Source organism: Rattus norvegicus, chromosome X, assembly GCF_021556685.1.
Source record: "Rattus norvegicus strain SHRSP/BbbUtx chromosome X, alternate assembly SHRSP_T2T, whole genome shotgun sequence".
In the NCBI taxonomy this organism is placed as follows: domain Eukaryota; kingdom Metazoa; phylum Chordata; class Mammalia; order Rodentia; family Muridae; genus Rattus; species Rattus norvegicus.
The window spans coordinates 39,689,591-39,708,695 of NC_141554.1; the positions used below are offsets into that span (position 1 = coordinate 39,689,591).

Below are 19,105 nucleotides of genomic sequence, written 5' to 3' on the forward strand. Positions count from 1 at the left end.
CTTGTATTAGCAGGCATGGGTTCCCTCTTGTGAAGTGGAAGTTTTACATTTTATTTATTTATTCTCCTCCCCCTCTCTCCCTCTGTGTATAGTTTGGGACATGTGGAGGTCACAGGACCACTTGGGGGAGTGGGAGGAGTCAGTTCTCTCCTTCAATCATGTGGGCCCCAGCGATCATACTCAGGTCATCAAGATTGGTGTCAAGCACCTTTATCCATGGAATCATCTCACTGGCCCTTGGTTTTCTTAAAATCAAAAGAAAGTTGGACAGACATCTTGGCACCTTTATGTAAGTTCTGGACATTGAAATCAGGTTGTCAAGCTTACATGGCAAGTGCTTTTTTTACCTACTGTGGTATTTTGAATATGCTTGGTCCAGGGAGTGATACTATTTGAGGTGTGGCCTTGTTGGAGTAGGTGTGGCTTTGTTGGAGGAAGTGTATCTTTGTGGGTGTGGACTTTAAGACCCTCCTCCTAACCACGTGGGAGCCAGTCTTCTCCTAGCTGCCTTCAGATGAAGATGTAGAACTCTTAGGTCCTCCAGCCCCATGCGTGCCTGGACACTGTCATGTTCCCACTGTGATGATACTGGACTGAACCTCTGAAGCTATAAGCCAGCTCCAATTAAATGCTGTCCTTATAAGAGTTTCCTTGGTCATGGTGTCTGTTCATAGCAGTAAAACTCTAAGGCACCCACTGAGCCATATCATTAGCTCATTTTAAGTTCTGAGTCTGTGGTTTATAGAATGATCAGAAGCATCCTTCTACTATGAGCTGGCATATCCTTGCTCTGAGGACTTTTGAAATGCTCATTCCTTGGGCTTAACACCCTCCCCCATCTACCTGCTTATTCTTATCTCCCTGGACTTTTCTGACCTTTACCTGTCTTGAAGGCCTTAATATTCTCATCTGCAAAGTGAATGATTTCCCAAATTTAGTTAATAATATTATACTTGTTGAATAAAGCATTGTAGATTCATCTCTCTTAATTATTGACAAAATTGTTTCCTTCTGTGTATGACTGAGTAATGGAGATGGATATAAGATCACAGTATTTTTGTGACTACAAAGAAAAGAACAAACAGTTTCTATTACTGTGAAATAGCCACTTTATGAAACCTTCAAGAAGAAAAGGGGTCCTTCCTGATGAGACCCTGACTGACTCTGTACTTGATTGATACTTAAAAGTCTAGCTCTTACTGGCAGACCGATTTTAACAGTTTCTCTTCTTTGAGTGCCTCCTCCCCATTGGAGTTTGAACACTTTTATTTTCTTCATAAACTATTCTTAGCGGGAATTGGATTTCTTTTGTATAGCTGAGGTTATTCCAAGTCTCACTCTCCTAAGAATTGCCCTTTTGTTCTTGAAGCTTTCATTCACCACATCTGCTACCTTCTTTTCATTCAGTTAGGACATGTTTTCCTTTATCTGATGATTTGGGCCTTGTACAAATCAGAAAGAAATTAATAAATAGTGCTATTTATGAAGACTATTTTGCTGAGAATATTTTCTTGGAACAAACTCTCAACTCTCTAAACCAGGGCTGTCTTGGAACTCATTATGTAGCCCAGGTTAGTCTCCAGAGTGCTAGGATTATAAACGTGAACTAGTTAGGAATATAATAATGACTCCAACTTGCTTAGAAATTTCTAAGTATAGTGATGTAAGAGGATAAAACATGTTAAAGGTTAATATTTTGGGTGCGATCCAGAGGATCAGACTTAGTAAATTTGAAAAATAGCTTTGTATTTTTGGTTGTGAGCCTAACCATTAAAGCCAAGCCATTTCTCCAGCCCAAGAAATAATTTTAAACAAGGAGGCCTATTAACATGTTATGTGAATTTAGTATTAAATGACAATTTATCTACCTGAATTTTTTAATCTGTCTTTTATGATTTGAGTAATATTTTTTGTAAAAGCAACTTTTATTCTCCTGTTGTAATTGTAGTCTCTGAGGCTTACTGTCTCAGTCTGCTAACCTACGCCTAGTCCTGAAAGCTTCTAGCATTTGTACAATCTCATCTAGGCCTAGAATGTTTTCAGCCTCTGAGACTTACTACAAAATAACCTCACCATTTCTAGCCTTTTTTGAACTCTGGCTGGCTCATTCAACTCGGCTGTTCTGGTTCAGACTCTTCTCCCAGCTGACTTACTCAGTCTGTCTTTTCTCTCTGCCTCTTGAATTGCAGTGCTTGGCCTCAAACTCACTCTACCAATCTGGTCTAATCTTCTGGATCCTCCTTGTTCTCCGGCTCTCTGTCTTCACCTGTGTCTAACCTGTTCGCTCTTCAATCTGTTTCTGTAAAGCTCTCCTGGTTAAAAAAAAAACACACACACACACTCCCCCCCCCATTTCCCTCTCATCTCTACTGCACTGCTCTCCATGAACTCTCCTGTACTCCTGCACTGTACTCTCTTCTTCCTGTGCTGTCTGTCTCTCCTTTAAGTAGCTTCCCTTTCCTCTCTCTTCTTGTGAGGGTTAGGCATATCTTATTCTGTCAAATCTTTCTCTGATTCGTCACTTTTTCTGCCACATAATTAGAAATCACTTCCAAACACGGGTGTTTCCTTCTAATAAGTAACCTTACTTTCATTGTTTGGGGTTGAAAGTGTGTACTAAGGGATGAGTCACCCCACAATTTGGAACAGGTTCAAATATCCTGTACCGATTTTTCTCTGATTGCGCTTATAAAGCTTTTTGCCTTGATAAAGCCTTACTGAAAGCTGATGTTTCACCTTAGCTAGAAGCCATGTGCAATTGTACAGAGACAAGTGTTCTTCCCTCTTCTCCTCCTCCCTCTGTCTCCATTACTGTTAACAGGCACATTGTCATCAGTTGCAAAAGGTTATTTAACTGAAGTATTTTTTACATTTATTTATTTATTCATTCATTCCATACCTCCTCCCTGCCCCCTTCCTCCCCTCCCCATCTCCACAAGGATGTCCCCACCCCACCCACCCCACCAGACCTCTAAACTCCCTGGGGCCTCCAGTCCCTTTAGGGTTAGGTGCATCTTCTCTGACTGAACCCAGACCCGGGAGTCCTCTGCTGTATATGTGTTGGTTGCTTCATCTCAGCTGGTGTATGCTGCCTGGTTGGTGATCCAGTGTCTGAGACATCTCAGGGGTCCAGGTTAATTGAGACTGATGGTTTGTCCTCCTCCTCAGCTTCCTCCAGCTTTTCCCCAATTCAACCAGAGGGGTCAGTAGCTTCCGTACATTGGTTGGGTGCACATATCTGCATCTGACTCAGCTGCTTGTTGGGTCTTTTGGAGGGCAGTCATGATAGGTCCCTTTTTGTGAATTCCCCAATAGCTTCAGTAATGGTGTTAGGTCGTGGGGACTCCCCTTGAGCTGGATCCCACTTTGGGCCTGTCACTGGACCTTCTTTTCCTCAGGCTCTTCTCCATTTCCATCTCTGCATTTCTTTCAGACAGGAAGAATTATGGGTCAGAGTTTTGACTATGGGATAGCAACCCCATCCCTCACTTGATGACCTGTCTTTCTGGTGGAGGTGGGCTCAACAAGTTCCCTCTCCCCACTGTAGGGCATTTCATCTAGGGTTCCCCCTTTGAATTCTGAGAGTCTTTCACTTCCCCAAGTCTTTGGTACATTCTGGAGGGTCTGGTCCTCCCAACCCCTTCCTCCTGAGGTTGCCTGTTTCCATTCTTTCTGCTGGCCCTCAGAACTTCAGGCGTTTTCCCCTACCCAGTACCAGATCATGCTCCCCTCTCCCCCACCCCATTCCCTTTTGTCTCCCCTGTCCCTCCCTCCTTCCCCACTTGTGGTTGCTTTCTTCTCCCTTCCAAGTGCGACTGAGGCATCCTCACTTGGACCCTTCTAGCTGAAGTATTTTTAAAGTTTTTTTTTTTGTGAAGGTGTGTGTGTGTGTGTGTGTGTGTGTATGTGTGTGTGTGTGTGTGTGTGTGTGTGTGTGTGTGTGTGTGTGTTTGATTGATTGGAACATGCAGGATCAAATACTTGAATCTAATTAAGTCAAAACTAAATCGCAAATATAAGAGAAGGGTCTTCACTAAGTTCAACTCTAGTTATTAAAACATTGTATAAGAGATATTAAACATTGGCAGTGTGCTTAGGTGCTGTGGAAGGCAGACGGATTAGATATTAAAGTGGTAGAATGAGATTTGTTAAGTACCTTACACCATGAGCCATAAGCATAAGGAAACATTTTTTATTCTGCAGCAACCAAAGACCTGTGTCGTTTGAGTGCTGTTGGGAGAGGATGGACAAGAGAAGACCTGAGCGTACTCCTACATTTCTCACTGTCTGCTTCCTTACAAAACCACATGTGTCAGGAGGAAAATCGTGTGGGTTTTTTTCATTTAGATTCCAAATCTGGAGCAAAGAGAAATGAATGTACACTCTTAATTCTCCCGTCTCTCGATTGAGGGTGGTGGAAATAACTTTTGAAAGAGAAGGAAGAAGCTTGTAAGGTAACCATAGCTGCTATCTTGATATGGTAGAAGCTTCATTCCAAACTAAGGGATAAACAAGTCTGTGGAGTTCCTCTCAGGCCATCGGTCACCTTCCCAAACTTAGGGGAATCACTGTATTGCAGGATTGTTAATGTTGATTGTTTTGGTATGTCTTCCTGCACAAATGTCTAAATAATACAATGTCTTCTTGATCTCTCAGTCAAGATTTTTGCCTCGATACATTACTGACAGCTGATGCTCCACCTTAGCTAGAGACAACCTGAAATTGCTTCAAGATGATGGTAACTTGTATAAAGAATTTTTTCTTTTTTTCGGAGCTGGGGACCGAACCCAGGGCCTTGCGCTTGCTAGGCAGGCGCTCTACCACTGAGCCAAATCCCCAACCCAAGAAATTTTTAAAGAAGAAAAGACCTGTCCTTTCTCTTCAATTCTCCAATATAGTGATATTCTAATTTTCATTAGCTACATATTTAGAATTTATAGGATGGCCATTAAACCACATAGAAAATTTACTTTTTATGTTTGTACATTTACCTTTCATGTTCGTTCAGGTTTTAGTTCATCTGAGAGAGAATAATGAAACTTGTTTTTTCCACTTCATTTCACCTAATTTGACCACAGACTCCATCAGTTTTCTATAGTTCCCCTTGTGAACTTTTGACACATCAGATATTCTATACAGTTTACTTTCTTAGAGAAATAATAAACTTATGGTCTTAAGTGCTTGTTAAATACCTTTTCATCATAATATCTCACCATATCATCACCAAAGGATTCCCTGACTCATTCAGCCATATGGGATTTCTTTTATTCTTTATCCCTTGTCTAACTACTTAACTTTTTTCTTTCTTATTTTGATAGAACATATTCTCAAGTGGCTTCCTGGGAAAGGGTATATGCTGGGTGCTCATTTTAATTATACCATTGTTCAGTCTGCTAGTTTGAATAGTGCCTCAGTTTTTTGTTTCATCACTGTAACTAAATACTTGGCAAGAAACAATGTAAGGGGGAAAACGATAATTTTGGCTTTCAGTTTTAGAGGATACAGTCCATTGTGGTGGTGCTTGGTGGAAGACATGGAGGAATTAATGGCTATTGGAACATACACTTGAGACTCCTTACGCCATTTACAGACCAGGAAATAGTGTTCAAGGAGTGGGAGCAGGGTATAAAAATCTTGAGGTGTCCTTCCAGTAACCACATTGTAGTGAGACTTTACCTCCTAGAGTTTCCATCTGGAGACCAAGAGTTCAAACATATTAACCTGTAAGGAGCATTTTATTTTCAAACCGCAGTAATCCACTCATGATATCCACAGTTTCATGGTCATCTAACAATATAAAATGCATTCAGTTTAACTTAAAGAATCTTCAGGGCCTTAACAGTTACAACGCTGTTTCAAAGTTCAAATTTTCTTCTTAGATGCAATGCAGTCTTTTAACTCTGAGCCTCTGTAAAATAAAAATAAAGCATATTATATTCATTTCCAATACACAGTAACATATAGTAAATATTCCCATTCCAAAAGGGAAGAATGAGACATATCAGAGACAGATTAGACCAAAGAAAATCTAAATAAAACAGTGTAAAACCCCCATGTTTGGTAACCTGAGTTCATTACGGCAGTATTTGTGCTCCAGTGGGACACAAAGAACTACCTCTCTAGTTAGTTCTTTTGCCTATAACACATGTGGTATTTCCATTGGAATGAGTATACTTTGTGTCTTGATATTTAGTTTTGGCATATTTTATGATCATGCCGTCTTTCCAATACCCTGAGATCTCTACTGCAGTGTATTTACTTCGCAGTCACACACACAGCCATCTTACAAGTGCCATGGTGGAAATCAGACCCTGCTATACATTACCTGACATCAGAGGTTTTATGAAATCTTGGTGCAAGCCTCTACAACTCTCTAAATCTTGAAATTTTCATGCTTACAAATCAGCAGCATGGAGTTAATGCCGAAGTCTATAGTCTGACTCCCATAGATGAGAGCTGCAGTGGCCTCTGTGACTTTTCTTGGGTGAACCTAGGCAAATTTCCCCCTAGATGCCATCTTTTTTTTTTTTTCTGTTGAGAACCTTTAAGGCTCTGTTTTAGGTATTCTCCTCCTGAATGAAAGCTTTTAATTGGATTTACATGATTTCCACTGGAGCTTTTGATGGGTGGGGTCTTACTTTCAAGGTACTTTTGCTGTTACTCTCACTGCAGAATCCAGATTTTTGAATGTTATTTTTTTTAGTCATTTTCCTTGCTCTCCCATTCTCAGTTTTACTTGAATTTAAAGCTTCTTCTCTCACTGAAGTTCACATTTCTTTCCACGACTTTAACCAGGTTTATGTTCCTTTCCTCACCAAATTACACATTTTCTGTTTCTTTAAGCTTCATTTTTTTCTCATTCACTATAAATCAGAATAAATATGACAAGCAATGAACATGCCACAGCCTGAATGTTATACTATTTTAAAATTTCCTCTGCCAAATACAGTTGCAGTTTAATTCATCCTCACTCAGGTTTCTAGGACATGGATAGAATGCAAAGAGTTTCTTTCTTTCTTTTGATTTTACCAGAATGCAACATGAATGGCCTCCAGCTCAGGTGTCACTAGAGCTTTTCCTTTCCTGTGAAACCTCATGAGCTCAGTCTTTACAGTCCATGTGTCTGCTGCCATTCCTGTCATATGGGCCCCTGTCAGAATGGCCTATTAAATCCAGACTACCATCCAAGAGCTCCGCTAGTCCACAGTCCTAGATTTTTGCATATTTCTACTGAAAATATTTCCAAAAGCTGTAAAGCACATTGTCAGGGTTATCAACAGCAACAAGCCCATTTCTTGACACGAATATCCTATACTGGTTACTTGTCTCATTGCTGTGACCGAAATACCTGACAAAAACCAACTTGATGGAGGACAGGTTTATTTGAGCTCATGGTTTTAGAAGGTTCAGGCCATTATGGTAGGAAAGGGAAGGTGAAGTTTGTGGGTAACTGGACCTTAACCCTACGTTGAGATGGGCCAGGAAGTAAAGAGAATTCAGGAAGTGAGGCTGGGCTGTAAAATCCCAAGGCCTGACTCAGTAACCTACTTCCTCTCCCAAGGCTTCCGTCTCCCCAAACAGGACCACCAGTTTTAGACGGTGTTCCAAAATAGGAGCTTCTGGAAGACATTTCACAGTCAAACTGCCAATATATAGCCATCAATTGGAAGTAAAGTTTCTTTAGAATTCTGATACAATTGTTTCAATGAATTCTAGGTTCTAAAGGCAAATAAAAACTCTAAAACGTTTTGGGTATCTGTTACTTTGTATGTGGTTTGCCTTCCTCTCCCATTCCCTGACAAAAACATGTAGATATTTTTTAATTCTGGTATTTTTGTGATAATGTGTCTTGCCATACTTCTGTTTCCTTCCATTGTATTAGGTACACAGTGGGCCCTTTTAATTTAAAAGCTCAAAATGTTCTGGAAAAATTTATTAAACCATTTAATTGATTCAATTTTTATATATTCTGTCTCTTGGTGGAACTCTTATTTGAATAGTACCCTACTTTCTGGAAAATTTCCTGAGATTATCTTTGAAACTTTCTATTGAGCCTTCACTTCCTGCTATCATATTTTAATTTCTGAGTGCCTTTTAATTTTCTGAATGTTCTTTTTTCAATAGCTTCCAATTATCTCATCTTTCTAAACAGCACTTCTCATTGCAACTTTACTTGATAACTTTACTTAATATTTCATCTCATTCCCTCTTTTATCATCTCAGCATATAAGATTTATAAGGATAAAGTTGTTTTTCAGCTCCTGCCTCCCCACTAGTATTTTTGTAGCACCCCAAACAGTACCTAATGCATAGTAATTATTTAAGTATTTCTTGAATAAATCTTATTATACTAATGATGTATAATTTAAAGCTTTCTCCTAGTATAGGTCAAGTCTCTTTGAAATCATTTTTCTCTATTAGTATTTATTCTGTACCTTATGTTAGAATATTTTATACAGATACCTAGTAATACTTAATCACCTGATTATATTTAAGAATGAGAGGTATACTGATTAGAATATATGAACAAATGGATGGGATTTGTCAAATGTGGGCATAACAGTAGAATTGCCTAGTAAGGCAATATATTGTCTTGGCTGATCAGATTCCTTGAAGAACATTTTTTAATCATTGGACATCATTTTTCAGGGACTAGAAGGGAAGAGGTTTGAAAGGGTTTCAATATCTAGAGAATATGCATTTTTTTCTTACTAAACTGTCTCCTCAAATTTGTGCAGTAGCTTGTTCCTCTTTTGCATTAATGAGCTAAGAGTAAAATTAGTTGTGTGTATTTAAACTGTTATATGCTATAAAAATATTAGTATATGCTTAGGTCAGACAGCATAAGCTAGGCATTAGTGCCACTTCTGCCTCTTGGGAGTACCCTCATGTATTTGGCAGAAACAAAGAGAAGTGAAGGACCTACTTTCTACCCAAACATCAAATATCACCACAGGCAAAGTTCCAAAGAATATCGGTTCAGTCTCAAAAGTTACCAGCCATATTAGGAAATGAAACACAGCAAGAACCAGCAGAAGCAACAAATAGTAGGAAGTACAAAGGATTCAGAAAATGGAATTACTGAGTATATTTAGTATGTTAAAATCAGTAGCAGTCAGGTGCTACTGCATGCATGTAACTCCAGCACCTTGGAGACTGAAGCATGAAAAATGGAAAGTTTGAAATTGCTACACAGTATGTTCAAGGTCAGTTAGGGCTGTATAGAAAGATTATGTTACAAAAAATTACCAAAACAAATGAAAACAAGATAAAATGCTTAAGTGTCTAAAATTCAGTGATTGGATTCACAGTATAAGAAGTATAGCTGAAGAAACAATTGCTTCATTGGATAATAAGTCTTTGGAAATTGTCCCAAACACGTCACAGTTAGACAACATTCTTGAAGAAATAACGGGAAAAAAGGCAGTAAAAAAAACACTGAGGTTTGGCCAAAGTTAATTAGGGATACCACATAGTTTAGAAGTTCCATAAAACCTCTGGTAGGTAAGAAAAGAATAAGATAAAGTAGAGTATGTGCAGGTAAAGGGAAAGTTTGTTATTTCAGAGTATCAAAAAGAGAGTTCTTCAAAACAACCAGAGATAACTAATAGCTAATGAACAATGATGTGACTGACAGTTGGCTTTTCAACAATGATAGTGGAAGTTGAAAGTCAGTGAAATTCTATCCTCAACATATTATGAGAGGATAGTATGTCAATAACCAAATTTGTTATTAGTAGACATTTAATAAAGAAAGCCCAGGACTCAGTCAAGATAGACAGTAACATAAAAGAAATCAGAAGGAGAATTAGGATATTTTTAAACACTAATGATAGCATCACATTTAAAACTTAGGAGATTTTAATAAAAATTAATTAAAATAAAATTTATAATTCTATCTCAGTATAAAAAGAGAAAAACTATAAACCAATCATCTAAGCAACCAGTTTAAGGTAGAACAAGGCAAGGTCAAAGCATGTCAGTCAAAGATTAATGAAATATGAAACAAGCACATGATATAGAGAATTGTTCTATTAGTCAAGGTTCTCTAGAATAACAGAACTTATAGAATGATTCTCTTTATGTATATGTAGAAAAGAGTTTTATTAGAATGACTTAAAGGCTGAAGTCCAGCTATTTAACAATGGCTGCCTATAAATGGAAATTCCAAGAATCATGAAGTTGCTCAGTCCATGAGGCCGTAAGTCTCAGCTGGTTATCAGTAGCTACTGGAATCCTGAAGGAAGCTCTAACGCCAGGGAAGAAATGAACTTGCTAGTGAAGTGAGGGCAAGCAGGCAAAGAGCAAAAGCTTCCTTTGTCCATGTCTTTATATAGGCTTCCAGCAGAAGGCGTGGCCCACAATAAAGGTGAATTGTCCTTTCTCAAGATCTGGAGTAAACATGTATCTTCCCATTTCCATGATTGAATTATAAGTGGATCTTCCTACTTCAAATTAAGCAAAAAAAAATAATAATAATCTTACTTCCAGATGTCTCTGCTGGAAAGTTCTAACTTGATAGTTGAGAAAAAGTTTCTTACTCTGTACAACCTGGTCCAGAAAAAGGAGGAATAGGAGGATGCTTTCCAGCTAAATCCAGCATAACCAAGGGTCATATGGGAAAGGAAAATCATGACTATTGGTGTCACCTATTGATATGGTTGCAAAATATCCTAAACAAAACATTACCCAATTTTACGCAGGAGATAGAAAAGTCTGAACAATTTGAATTAGGTCTTGCTTTCATGTTAGAAAATCCATAAAGCCATTATCACATTATAAGAAATTACATACACAGCCACCCAATTAGACAAGATGGATGAAGCAAAGAAGTGCAGGCAGACAGGAGCCGGATGTAGATCTCTCCTGAGAGACACAGCCAGAATACAGCAAATACAGAGGCGAATGCCAGCAGCAAACCACTGAACTGAGAACGGGACCCCTGTTGAAGGAATCAGAGAAAGGACTGGAAGAGCTTGAAGGGGCTCGAGACCCCATATGTACAACAATGCCAAGCAACCAGAGCTTCCAGGGACTAAGCCACTACCTAAAGACTATACATGGACTGACTCTGGACTCTGACCTCATAGGTAGCAATGAATATCCTAGTAAGAGCACCAGTGGAAGGGGAAGACCTGGGTCCTGCTAAGACTGAACCCCCAGTGAACTAGACTGTGGGGGGGAGGGCGGCAATGGGGGGAGGGTTAGGAGGGGAACACCCATAAGGAAGGGGAGGGGGGAGGGGGATGTTTGCCCGGAAACCGGGAAAGGGAATAACACTTGAAATGTATATAAGAAATACTCAAGTTAATAAAGATGAAGAAAAAAAAAGAAATTGCATTATCATATGAGTGGACACAATTGCAGTGCTCATTAAAATTCATCATCAGGTTGTCATGGAAAAAATATCAAAATAAGAATAGGTGGGAATTTTCATAAATTATTGAACGGTATCTACAGTAAACCTATGGAAAGTACTATCGGGTGAACCTGTAGATATTTCTTTTTGAAGGAAAGATTGGCATACCCGTTATCACCATTTAAAATATTATTTCTTTGGTTTTGAGACAGGGTCTTGCTGTATAACTTAGGTGGCCATGAACTTAACATCCCATTGTATCAACCTTCCCAGTACTGACATAACAAGTGTGAGGCAGCACTCTCCACTTTCAATTATCAACATTTAAATTCAGCCTTGGGGTTGGAGAGCTAGCCCAGCGCTTGAGAGCACTGGCTGTTACGCAGACAGCATAGGTTCAATTTCCAAAACTTAAATGATGGCTCACAATAGCCTAATTTCAGTCCCAGGGGAATAATTCTCCCGGCCTCCACAGGCACTGTATTCATGTGCCACACAGGCAAATGTGTAGGAGAAACAGCAACACACATAAAATAAAAACAAATATTTTAAAAATTAAATTCAACTTTATAGTATTTGTGTTAGATGGGTATGGATGGCTGGAAAAAGTAATAAGGTATTGAAGTGAGGAAATAAAGCTGTTAATAATATTTGTGATGCAATATATTCATTTTTCCCAATTCTATTATTTATTAAGGAACATAAACTAATACCTTTTAAAAGATTCAGAATGAAGAATGCACACAACCCTATGCTCTATTCACTGTTTGAAGTTTAGATATAAATGTGATGTGGCTTTGTGTGTGTGTGTGTGTGTGTGTGTGTGTGTGTGTGTGTGTATGATTAATTGAGACAAGGTCTCATCAGTATCCCAGACTGGCTTTAGACTTGTGGCACTTCTCTTGCCTCAGATTCTGAATGCTGGGTTTACAAGTATATACCCATATTCATTTTAGGTTTCTATTTTTAAATGATCTTAATGCTTTACAACTCAAGATTTGGACCAATTTTCAGTGAATTTTAAGCAATAAAATTAAATAATGATTTGTTTGAAAAAAGCATAATCAGACCTGGATCTGGGTTTATGTCATTTCTCTAGCAGGTCAAGAGAGCATGTGGAATCAGTCATAGGACTCCTTCTTTTTTGTTTTCTGTCTCTCAGAGATAACCTTCTTTGTTGTCTAATTTTCTTGTGGTTCTAAAACTCTTTTCCCATGTTTTGTTCCAGTATTATGGAAATTGTTATTTCATAGGCTTTGCTATGTTTGATGGCTTCAGCTGGGTGAGGACATGTGTTCTTTTGTTACTCCGACTTGGCTGGAAGTTGAGTCAATGTATTTAAATGGCTTAGAATTTCTCGAGCAGTCTTTTTTGATAACTGAAGTTATTGTTTGGCATTTTCTTTAGAAAGCGCACAAGTTCTGCTTGTGTATTTGTTTTGTTTTAAAAGTAACTGGTAGTGGGGTTGGGGATTTAGCTCAGTGGTAGAGCGCTTGCCTAGGAAGCGCAAGGCCCTGGGTTTGGTCCCCAGCTCCAAAAAACAAAAAACAAACAAACAAACAAAAAAGTAACTGGTAGTAATTTAAAGGCATAACCTATGAGGACATTAGGGATTCTGAGATGGGTTATCCTTAACAGCTGTAAACATTCTCTTCTGCCCCACTTCTTACTGATGCCTTTTCAGCCTGTGGTGTTATGACCCACTGATGTGTTTTAAAAATTGTGATGAAGGGCAGATCCCAGGTGGACATACTTGTTGGTACTGTATCCATGTACTAGCCAAGAATAAACATTTCTGTGACATTATTCTGAGTTATATCTGCGGAAAGCACCAAGCTCCATCTTTTGGCTTGTCTGATCCAGAGAAGTGAAATTCATTTGAAACTACAAGAATATTTATTCTCGGGGTTGGGGATTTAGCTCAGTGGTAGAGCGCTTGCCTAGCAAGCGCAAGGCCCTGGGTTCGGTCCCCAGCTCCAAAAAAAAAAAAAAAAGAATATTTATTCTCTTGATATACTACTCATTTCTTTTTAACAATATAATACTTTTATTAATTCTATGATTCTATTCCATGTGTTTTGATCAAATTTAATCTCACTCCTCCCTGATCTATCTCACTTCCCCAACTTTATGTACCCTCTCTTTTAAATAACCTAGTGAGTTGATGTGTTGGCCAAATGCTTCTGGGTCCGTGGTGCCACCTACTGGAGCACGGTGGATCTACCAACAGCCATATATTAAGGAAAATGGACTCCCTGCCCCCTAGAAGCTGTATACTATTGTCAGTTGCTCTCCATGAACTTCTTCCCTCCATGCTGGAATGTTGACTGGCTTGGCCTTGTGCAGTCCTGTGCAGCAAACAGAGGTGCTGTGTGTTCATGAGTGCAGTGGCCCTGCTGTGTCTGGAAGCTACTGTTTTGCTTCAGTTTTTCTCAATCTCTGGCTCTTACAATCTTCTGTCCTCTGTTCCATGATGGTACCTGGGCCTTGTAGGGGACTCTTGTTTTTAAGGCACAGACCATTGTCTAATATTAGTACAGTTAACACAGATTTATGAATAAACTATGTAGAGTCATATAGATCTAGTGTTTTCAGAGTATTTGTAAAGAATGTGGTTTAACTTGACACTGTATGGTTATAAACTTACTTTCTGTGTGTGATCATGGATTTTATTTATAATTCCATGCCAGCTGTTTATTTGCATTGTTAAGTTAGAATTCAGACATTCTTGCTTCCTCAGATATTCTCTGTATCTCATAAAATTAAAGAAAATGTTAGACTTCAGCTTTCTTCCAAAAAATTCTTCTGATGTGGCCAGATTATTTAGAATCATATTTAGTAACAATCAGAGAGGGGGAAAGAAAGAAAAACTTGAAATCAGTTAAGTCAATGCATCGTTTCTGGTTTCTTCTACTGCTGGTCAGTCCATTTCCTCATAGGTGGCAGACCTCCGGAGCCCGGGCTCTCCTTTATGGAAGCCTATGTACTAAGCTAATGAACAACAGTGACCAGAAGCTAGTGACAAAGATGGAAACTCAAAGAAGATTCCCTCTGGCCTGATTTATTTGAACCTGGTTTATATGAAAATGAGTAAATAACGGCAGAATAAGGACTTGACCACATTTTCCATGCTAAATCGTCTTTTGCTAAAAAAAAATGTTTTCCTTATTTTTTTATCCTGTCTTAATCGTCACCACCATCATAAATACTTGAATTTTGGGTAAGATGAAGATGAAAAGGGGATTGAAAAAACATGCATTCTTTTTCACTGGAATATGTTCATTGTATGTTGTATGACAATTTCTTTCTTTCAAGTATATCTTGTGCTTTGACTGTGTTTGCCCCTCCCATTCTTTCCTGTTGGTCCCCCTGCCTTTCATCCCTTCTGGTAGGTCTGCTCTCTTTAGTTTCCTTTCTGCTTTCATGGCTTTATGTGTCTATATATAATGTAGGATCCATAAATGAGAAAAAACACATGGTACTTGTCTTTCTGAGTCTGACTTATTCACTTAATATAGTGACTTTGAGTTGTACTCATTTCCAGCACATGATATTTTATTTTTCTTTATTATTGAATACACACACACACACACACACACACACACACACACACATACATACACACACACACCAGTTTCTTTATGCATTTATCTGCTGATGGATACCTATGCTTATAATATAATTTTGCTATTGTGATTAGCATAGACTTAGAAAAAATTAAGCCTTCAAAGGGATTTAATAAGCGTAAATATGTTAAATGCCATCAATATTATTAGTTAAATACATTTTTGTCTTTTTATGGAACGGTGGTTCTTAACAGTATTTTTTCTTTTTAGCTGCTAACTCAGGATTGTTACCCCCACCACCGGCACTTCCTCCACGACCTTGTCCAACACAGGTAGGTGACATATTTGATTTCTGCTAACTGTTGTCCTACTGATATGCTACTTTGCATTGGAGTCTCCAGCTACTTTCTGGATTAAGAAACTCGCAGTTCATTTCTCCTAATTCAGGTATAGTCTCACGTGAAAAAGGGACATTCTTTTTTTTTTATTAACTTGAGTATTTCTTATATACATTTCAAGTGTTATTCCCTTTCCCGGTTTCCGGGCAAACATCCCCCTCCCCCCTCCCCTTCCTTATGGGTGTTCCCCTCCCAACCCTCCCCCCATTGCCGCCCTCCCCCCATAGTCTAGTTCACTGGGGGTTCAGTCTTAGCAGGACCCAGGGCTTCCCCTTCCACTGGTGCTCTTACTAGGATATTCATTGCTACCTATGGGGTCAGAGTCCAGGGTCAGTCCATGTATAGTCTTTAGGTAGTGGCTTAGTCCCTGGAAGCTCTGGTTGCTTGGCATTGTTGTACTTTTGGGGTCTCGAGCCCCTTCAAGCTCTTCCAGTTCTTTCTCTGATTCCTTCAATAGGGGACCTATTCTCAGTTCAGTGGTTTGCTGCTGGCATTCGCCTCTGTATTTGCTGTATTCTGGCTGTGTCTCTCAGGAGCGATCTACATCCGGCTCCTGTCGGTCTGCACTTCTTTGCTTCATCCATCTTGTCTAATTGGGTGGCTGTATATGTATGGGCCACATGTGGGGCAGGCTCTGAATGGGTGTTCCATCAGTCTCTGTTTTAATCTTTGCCTCTCCCTTCCCTGCCAAGGGTATTCTTTTTCCTCATTTAAAGAAGGAGTGAAGCATTCACATTTTGATCATCCGTCTTGAGTTTCGTTTGTTCTAGGGATCTAGGGTAATTCAAGCATTTGGGCTAATAGCCACTTATCAATGAGTGCATACCATATATGTCTTTCTGTGATTGGGTTAGCTCACTCAGGATGATATTTTCCAGTTCCAACCATTAGCCTACGAATTTCATAAAGTCGTTGTTTTTGATAGCTGAGTAATATTCCATTGTGTAGATGTACCACATTTTCTGTATCCATTCCTCTGTTGAAGGGCATCTGGGTTCTTTCCATTTTCTGGCTATTATAAATAAGGCTGCGATGAACATAGTGGAGCATGTGTCTCTTTTATATGTTGAGGCATCTTTTGGGTATATGCCCAAGAGAGGTATAGCTGGATCCTCAGGCAGTTCAATGTCCAATTTTCTGAGGAACCTCCAGAATGATTTCCAGAATGGTTTTACCAGTCTGCAATCCCACCAACAATGGAGGAGTGTTCCTCTTTCTCCACATCCTCGCCAGCATCTGCTGTCACCTGAGTTTTTGATCTTAGCCATTCTCACTGGTGTGAGGTGAAATCTCAGGGTTGTTTTGATTTGCATTTCCCTTATGACTAAAGATGTTGAACATTTCTTTAGGTGTTTCTCAGCCATTCGGCATTCCTCAGCTGTGAATTCTTTGTTTAGCTCTGAACCCCATTTTTTTAATAGGGTTATTTGTTTCCCTGCGGTCTAACTTCTTGAGTTCTTTGTGTATTTTGGATATAAGCCCTCTATCTGTTGTAGGATTGGTAAAGATCTTTTCCCAATCTGTTGGTTGCCGTTTTGTCCTAACCACAGTGTCCTTTGCCTTACAGAAGCTTTGCAGTTTTATGAGATCCCATTTGTCGATTCTTGATCTTAGAGCATAAGCCATTGGTGTTTTGTTTAGGAAATTTTTTCCAGTGCCCATGTGTTCCAGATGCTTCCCTAGTTTTTCTTCTATTAGTTTGAGTGTGTCTGGTTTGATGTGGAGGTCCTTGATCCACTTGGACTTAAGCTTTGTACAGGGTGATGAGCATGGATCGATCTGCATTCTTCTACATGTTGACCTCCAGTTGAACCAGCACCATTTGCTGAAAATGCTATCTTTTTCCCATTGGATGGTTTTGGCTCCTTTGTCAGAAATCAAGTGACCATAGGTGTGTGGGTTCATTTCTGGGTCTTCAATTCTATTCCATTGGTCTATCTGTCTGTCTCTGTACCAATACCATGCAGTTTTTATCACTATTGCTCTGTAATACTGCTTGAGATCAGGGATAGTGATTCCACCTGAAGTCCTTTTATTGTTGAGGATAGTTTTAGCTATCCTGGGTTTTTTGTTATTCCAGATGAATTTGCAAATTGTTCTGTCTAACTCTTTGAAGAATTGGATTGGTATTTTGATGGGGATTGCATTGAATCTGTAGATTGCTTTTGGTAAAATGGCCATTTTTACTATATTAATCCTGCCAATCCATGAGCATGGGAGATCTTTCCATCTTCTAAGGTCTTCTTCAATTTCTTTCTTCAGTGTCTTGAAGTTCTTATTGTACAGATCTTTTACTTGCTTGGTTAAAGTCACACCGAGGTACTTTATATTATTTGGGTCTATTATGAAGGGTGTCGTTTCCCTAATTTCTTTCTCGGCTTGTTTCTCTTTTGTGTAGAGGAAGGCTACTGATTTATTTGAGTTAATTTTATACCCAGCCACTTTGCTGAAGTTGTTTATCAGCTTTAGTAGTTCTCTGGTGGAACTTTTGGGATCGCTTAAATATACTATCATATCATCTGCAAATAGTGATATTTTGACTTCTTCTTTTCCGATCTGTATCCCCTTGACCTCCTTTTGTTGTCTGATTGCTCTGGCTAGAACTTCAAGAACTATATTGAATAAGTAGGGAGAGAGTGGGCAGCCTTGTCTAGTCCCTGATTTTAGTGGGATTGCTTCAAGTTTCTCTCCATTTAGTTTAATGTTAGCAACTGGTTTGCTGTATATGGCTTTTACTATGTTCAGGTATGGGCCTTGAATTCCTATTCTTTCCAGGACTTTTATCATGAAGAGGTGTTGAATTTTGTCAAATGCTTTCTCAGCGTCTAATGAAATGATCATGTGGTTCTGTTCTTTCAGTTTGTTTATATAATGGATCACGTTGATGGTTTTCCGTATATTTAACCATCCCTGCATGCCTGGGATGAAGCCTACTTGATCATGGTGGATGATTGTTTTGATGTGCTCTCGGATTCGGTTTGCCAGAATTTTGCTGAGTATTTTTGCGTCGATATTCATAAGGGAAATTGGTCTAAAGTTCTCTTTCTTTGTTGGGTCTTTGTGTGGTTAAGGTATAAGAGTAATTGTGGCTTCGTAGAAGGAATTCAGTAGTGATCCATCTGTTTCAATTTTGTGGAATAGTTTGGATAATATTGGTATGAGGTCTTCTATGAAGGTTTGATAGAATTCTGCACTAAACCCGTCTGGACCTGGGCTCTTTTTGGTTGGGAGACCTTTAATGACTGCTTCTATTTCCTTAGGAGTTATGAGGTTGTTTAACTGGTTTATCTGTTCCTGATTTAACTTCGGTACCTGGTATCTGTCTAGGAAATTGTCCATTTCCTGAAGATTTTCAAGTTTTGTTGAATATAGGTTTTTATAGTAGGGTCTGATGATTTTTTGAATTTCCTCTGAATCTGTTGTTATGTCTCCCTTTTCATTTCTGATTTTGTTAATTTGGACACACTCTCTGTGTCCTCTCGTTAGTCTGGCTAAGGGTTTATCTATCTTGTTGATTTTCTCAAAGAACCAACTTTTGGTTCTGTTGATTCTTTCTATGGTCCTTTTTGTTTCTACTTGGTTGATTTCAGCTCTGAGTTTGATTATTTCCTGCCTTCTACTCCTCCTGGGTGTATTTGCTTCTTTTTGTTCTAGAGCTTTTAGGTGTGCTGTCAAGCTGCTGACATATGCTCTTTCCTGTTTCTTTCTGCAGGCACTCAGAGCTATGAGTTTTCCTCTTAGCACAGCTTTCATTGTGTCCCATAAGTTTGGGTATGTTGTAC

The 19,105-nt window shown here is 39.0% G+C and overlaps 1 protein-coding gene across 16 annotated transcripts in view; it reads left to right on the forward strand.

Moving 5' to 3' along the window:
• Reps2 (RALBP1 associated Eps domain containing 2) overlaps positions 1 to 19,105 on the forward strand; it is a 272,827-nt gene that overhangs the window by 184,921 nt on the left and 68,801 nt on the right. For all 16 annotated transcript variants that reach the window (NM_001427498.1, XM_087600303.1, XM_087600310.1 and 13 more), the window contains one exon: positions 15,196 to 15,257. In NM_001427498.1, the coding sequence (NP_001414427.1) occupies positions 15,196 to 15,257 (62 nt within the window). The remainder of the gene's footprint in view (positions 1 to 15,195; positions 15,258 to 19,105) is intronic.